Source organism: Scomber japonicus, chromosome 2 (assembly GCF_027409825.1).
Source record: "Scomber japonicus isolate fScoJap1 chromosome 2, fScoJap1.pri, whole genome shotgun sequence".
In the NCBI taxonomy this organism is placed as follows: Eukaryota; Metazoa; Chordata; class Actinopteri; order Scombriformes; family Scombridae; genus Scomber; species Scomber japonicus.
The window spans coordinates 162,801-167,436 of record NC_070579.1 but is presented as its reverse complement, the minus strand read 5'-3'; the positions used below and the strand labels follow the sequence as shown (position 1 = coordinate 167,436).

The window sequence follows — 4,636 nt, the reverse complement described above, 5'->3', positions numbered from 1 at the left end:
TTGATTTGAATCGTAATAAAGAAAGTTGAATGTGATATTAATGTCTTGTCATAAACTCTAATCTAACCCTACTCTTTACATCTAAACACAACAAAGTCTCATATTAGTTCATTACTGCGTCTCAATATTCACAGCCTACCAACACATGATGAGCAGCTCCTTTACTATCTATCTCTAATTAACACAAGAAACTAATGATTCTATGAGATGATGTAACTGTTCGTGTTGCTAGGAGACATAAAGTCAGCTGTTCTTCTATTAAATGCAGGTGAGGTCATCACCTCTGTGTCCTTTAGCAGTGTAACACTGACAGTCATTGGCTCCAAGCATTGAAGGCTTTTAATGAAGGCTTCCCATTGGTTGATAGTGAGGTTATATATGTTTTAATACTGATATTTAATAAACTCAGGTCAAACTATTAAATGTGTATCAGCTGAATAAAAATGAAAAGAAGAAGCATTTTATTTCCATGTTTGTGTTCTGAGGCTCAGATTAGATCATGATGATGTTCAGAGGACTGATGTAGGAGCAGCGTCTGGCCACGTGGTGGCAGTAATGAGACACGCAGGAAGTAAACTGCCAGAAAACACCAAAGAAGAAGAAGAAGAAGAAGCGGAAGTTATGAACAGCAGCGCGTCTCAGCTTCATCTCGGTCGGTAAACATGTTCATACTCTGATTATATTAATAAGGTGATTTAGTTTAGTCAGTAGAAGAAGAAGCATCAACTTTAACCTCATGAATGAAACCATGAAGCTAACGAGGTTAAAACGTTTATTCAGTATAAACTAACTAACCCTGGTGTTACATTTATATTCATATGTGATATGAGATTACATTTCACCAGCAACTCCTTTATTATTGGAAACTGATTTATTAACACAGTTTGGAATAATCCATACATATTGATAAAGAAGTGATTTTATTTTAAAGAATAGAGAAAGAGAGAGGGAACATATTATACATCTAGACTACTGAGCTGTGACTTAATGTTGAACTTTATTTTGTGTGTTAACCGGAAGCAGACGGAGATTATTTCCTGAAGACAAAAACAATAAACAACATTTATACTTGAGGTGAGTTTTTAAGTCTTAAATGTAACATGGACAGTAATGAATATGCATGTCCACACTTCACCTTTATTTTGAAGGAGCTGCACCTTTATTTTGAAGGAGCTGCACCTTTATTTTGATGCTTTAAACCTATGAAACAGAAAGCCCTGCTGCTCTGTGAGTGTTTATCTTAGTTTTTTTTTTTTAAACTTATTTTTTCCAGTCAATAAAAACAGATACAAAAATACAAAAACATAGGGGGGGGGATAAGCACTACTTTGTCACATAGAGATGCCATTTTGTCCATCTTACAGCGTCCAGCTCTGTTTTGATTTGAGGGCTGCAGCCAGTGGTTCAGTCCAGGTGGGTCCGTTCTCAGCCAACTTCTTGTAATGGCTTTCTAAGATGCAAGTGATAGGATCTCGAACAGGTATAGATCTTCTTTACCTATTACTGGTCTGGTATCAGTCCTAGATATATATGGATGTTTATCTTACTTTGATCCTCTGAAAGAATTCATTTTATTTCCTGTTGTTATATTTTATTGTTGAGTATATAAATACAGTCTGTAGTGTTTCATGGATCACTGTGATCAGCTCTGATGGAAGAATTCACACAAATATCTGAACTTTCACCTTAAACATCATTACTAGTTTATAAGAGAAGACGTGACGTAGGGTCAGAGGTCAGGGTTAACCCCTGGGTGACGTAGGGTCAGAGGTCAGAGGTCAGGGTTAACCCCTGGGTGACGTAGGGTCAGAGGTCAGGGTTAACCCCTGTGTGATGTAGGGTCAGGGGTCAGAGGTCAGGGTTAACCCCTGGGTGACGTAGGGTCAGAGGTCAAGGTTAACCCCTGGGTGACGTAGGGTCAGAGGTCAGGGTTAACCCCTGTGTGATGTAGGGTCAGGGGTCAGAGGTCAGGGTTAACCCCTGGGTGACGTAGGGTCAGAGGTCAGGGTTAACCCCTGGGTGACGTAGGGTCAGGGGTCAGAGGTCAGGGTTAACTCCTGGGTGACGTAGGGTCAGAGGTCAAGGTTAACCCCTGGGTGACGTAGGGTCAGAGGTCAGAGGTCAGGGTTAACCCCTGGGTGACAGCAGCAGGAAGACTATATGAACACATGCTGAGCACTGAGCTCACTTCACACTGCTCCATTATAACCACTAATAGTTATAATATATACATTTATATTTATATTCATATTAATTATATTATATATTTATATTACATGGTTACATCGTGTCTGAATTAGTAAATTAACTTTATAGTTATTTTCATTGTTCTTTTCAGGCGTTTCCTCAGCTGATCAGAGGAGCCTTTGTTTCTCAGACATGTCGGTGCCGGTCCAGTCGGTGCCGGTCCAGTCAGTGCCGGTCCAGTCGGTGCCGGTCCAGTCAGTGCCGGTCCAGTCGGTGCCGGTCCAGTCGGTACCGGTTGGCTCAGTGCCGGTCCAGTCGGTGTCGGTCCGCTGCCTCTCGTTCCGGCAGCCGTTTGCCGGTCTGGTTCTGGACGGAGTGAAGACTGTGGAGAGCCGCTGGAGGCCGCTGCTGGACCCGATGCAGAACCAGACTCTGGGGATCCACATCGCCCGGCGGGACTGGGAGGGGGAGGAGTGGCGGACGGTGCTTAGCGGACCGCTCGGGATGAACCGGGCTCAGATTGAAGCGCTCCTGGAGTCCGGAGAGAGGTTCGGCCGCGGAGTGGTGGCAGGTAATCAATCAATTACTGAACTTATTGATTATCTGTGATCACATCTCAGGCTTTTATTGTGAAGGATCAAACATGCTTAATATAAATAAATGAGTCATAAATATAAATGATTTAACTTAAAGGACAAACTAAAAGCTGTGATATATATTCTTTATGACATATGATGATAAATGTATATAATCAGATATGTTTATGTATTTATTTTATTTAAAGGATTTAGAAACGAAACTAAAAGATAATGAACGAAACTGTTATTTCCTGAGTTTCTGAGGAGTCCCTGAATGCAGCTTGTGATCTCTTCCAGGATTGGTGGACGTGGGTCCGACCTGGCTTTGTCCCGCCCACCTGTCGGAGGCGGAGCTTCAGCCTCTGGAGCGCTCGGCTGTTCTGATTGGTCTAGAGCAGAAACACCTGACTCACCTGTCCAACCCGCGCTGGCTGAGGGAGCCAATCAGCAGCCACGGGGGTCGCGACCTCTGGACCGTGGAGATCCCCGCCGAACTGTTGCCATGACGACAAAAACACAGACATCAACTGTTACCATGACGACAAAAACACAGACATCAACAACAAATCAAAAAGACTCTGAACCAGACTGTGGTGTCGCCCCCTATGGGTCAGTAACAGGTCTACAGACTGTCTGTGGTGTCGCCCCCTATGGATCAGTAACAGGTCTACTGACTGTCTGTGGTGTCGCCCCCTATGGGTCAGTAACAGGTCTACTGTCTGTGGTGTGGCCCCCTATGGGTCAGTAACAGGTCTACAGACTGTCTGTGGTGTCGCCCCCTATGGGTCAGCAACAGGTCTACAGACTGTCTGTGGTGTCGCCCCCTATGGGTCAGTAACAGGTCTACAGACTGTCTGTGGTGTCGCCCCCTATGGATCAGTAACAGGTCTACTGACTGTCTGTGGTGTCGCCCCCTATGGATCAGTAACAGGTCTACTGTCTGTGGTGTCGCCCCCTATGGATCAGTAACAGGTCTACTGTCTGTGGTGTCGCCCCCTATGGGTCAGTAACAGGTCTACTGTCTGTGGTGTCGCCCCCTATGGATCAGTAACAGGTCTACAGACTGTCTGTGGTGTCGCCCCCTATGGATCAGTAACAGGTCTACAGACTGTCTGTGGTGTCGCCCCCTATGGATCAGTAACAGGTCTACTGTCTGCGGTGTGGCCCCCTATGGGTCAGTAACAGGTCTACAGACTGTCTGTGGTGTCGCCCCCTATGGGTCAGTAACAGGTCTACAGACTGTCTGTGGTGTCGCCCCCTATGGGTCAGTAACAGGTCTACAGACTGTCTGTGGTGTCGCCCCCTATGGGTCAGTAACAGGTCTACAGACTGTCTGTGGTGTGGCCCCCTATGGGTCAGTAACAGGTCTACAAACCGTCTGTGGTGTCGCCCCCTATGGGTCAGTAACAGGTCTACTGTCTGTGGTGTCGCCCCCTATGGGTCAGTAACAGGTCTACAGACTGTCTGTGGTGTCACTCCCTATGGGTCAGTAACAGGTCTACTGTCTGGTGTCGCCCCCTATGGGTCAGTAACAGGTCTACAGACTGTCTGTGGTGTCGCCCCCTATGGGTCAGTAACAGGTCTACAGACTGTCTGCGGTGTGGCCCCCTATGGGTCAGTAACAGGTCTACAGACTGTCTGTGGTGTCGCCCCCTATGGGTCAGTAACAGGTCTACAGACTGTCTGTGGTGTCGCCCCCTATGGGTCAGTAACAGGTCTACAGACTGTCTGTGGTGTGGCCCCCTATGGGTCAGTAACAGGTCTACAAACCGTCTGTGGTGTCGCCCCCTATGGGTCAGTAACAGGTCTACTGTCTGTGGTGTCGCCCCCTATGGGTCAGTAACAGGTCTACAGACTGTCTGTGGTGTCAC

General features: G+C 46.3%; 1 protein-coding gene across 1 annotated transcript; it reads left to right on the top strand.

The window, feature by feature from the left end:
- Nucleotides 1–1,052: 1,052 nt before the first annotated feature.
- On the top strand, nucleotides 1,053–3,361 carry zgc:110222 (uncharacterized protein LOC550336 homolog). The gene is made up of 3 exons (XM_053338620.1): nucleotides 1,053–1,074; nucleotides 2,339–2,758; nucleotides 3,063–3,361. The coding sequence occupies exons 2-3, from the start codon at nucleotides 2,380–2,382 to the stop codon at nucleotides 3,269–3,271; spliced, it is 588 nt and encodes a 195-aa protein (XP_053194595.1). The 5' UTR covers nucleotides 1,053–1,074; nucleotides 2,339–2,379; the 3' UTR covers nucleotides 3,272–3,361.
- The last annotated feature ends 1,275 nt before the right edge of the window (nucleotides 3,362–4,636 follow it).

Excerpts from the sequence above, each read along its gene's own strand:
- zgc:110222 (XM_053338620.1), top strand. The coding sequence starts at position 2,380 with ATGTCGGTGCCGGTCCAGTCGGTGCCGGTCCAGTCAGTGCCGGTCCAG. Across the intron at positions 2,759-3,062 it reads CGGCCGCGGAGTGGTGGCAG|GATTGGTGGACGTGGGTCCG; the intron begins GTAATCAATCAA and ends GATCTCTTCCAG.